Source organism: Suricata suricatta, chromosome 13, assembly GCF_006229205.1.
Source record: "Suricata suricatta isolate VVHF042 chromosome 13, meerkat_22Aug2017_6uvM2_HiC, whole genome shotgun sequence".
NCBI lineage: Eukaryota > Metazoa > Chordata > Mammalia > Carnivora > Herpestidae > Suricata > Suricata suricatta.
The window spans coordinates 5,858,257-5,858,931 of NC_043712.1; the positions used below are offsets into that span (position 1 = coordinate 5,858,257).

General features: G+C 64.6%; 1 protein-coding gene across 1 annotated transcript in view; it reads left to right on the forward strand.

The window, feature by feature from the left end:
* The first annotated feature begins 293 nt into the window (after positions 1 to 293).
* Positions 294 to 675, forward strand: part of C13H9orf50 (chromosome 13 C9orf50 homolog) — a 7,029-nt gene continuing 6,647 nt past the window's right edge. Inside the window, exon 1 of the mRNA XM_029921064.1 lies at positions 294 to 670. Coding sequence (XP_029776924.1) covers positions 438 to 670 — 233 coding nt within the window. The 5' untranslated portion in view covers positions 294 to 437. The remainder of the gene's footprint in view (positions 671 to 675) is intronic.

Genomic DNA, 675 nt, shown 5'->3' on the forward strand with positions numbered 1-675 from the left:
CACAGAGCCCGAGGCGGGGCTCGAACCCACGAACTGTGAGATCATGACCTGAGCTGAAGTCAGATATTCAATCGACTGAGCCACCCAGGCGCCCCAAGAACAATTATTTGTAAATAACAACAACAACAATGTTGAGCACGCACAACGTGCCTGGTACTAGTCTCTGAAATTTACACGTACTCACTCACGGAAACGTCACAGCAGCTGAGAAAGGCGTGTATTCTTACGTTTGGCAGGTGAGGAAACACGGGCTGGGCGAGCGCTAGCCTGAAGCCACTCACTGCCAGGTGAACCAGCGGCGTGACTCCCAAACCACATGACCCCGCCCTGGGCACTATGGCCTGGGGGGCTGGTCTGTGCCCTTCGCTGCACTTCGCACGGCCCTCCCCACCCCCACCGGGGCGTGAGGATGCCCTGAGCTGAGCGCAGGGCCAGACATGCCCCGGCGTCACCCCAACCCCTGGCCCCAGCAGGTGGCGCCCAAGGGGCTCCCCGGAGACGGCGCTCGCGGACGAAAAGACCCGCTGCTGCCCAGGCTGCCCCCGCCCCAACTCCGAGTAGTATCTGGCGCGGGGGCCACGGGGGGCTCGAGGGCCTCGGGGGGCGACGACGGGTGGTGGCAGGCCCCCAGGGGCGGGTCCTCGCGCTCAGAGCTGGGGGAGGGCGTCAGGAGCG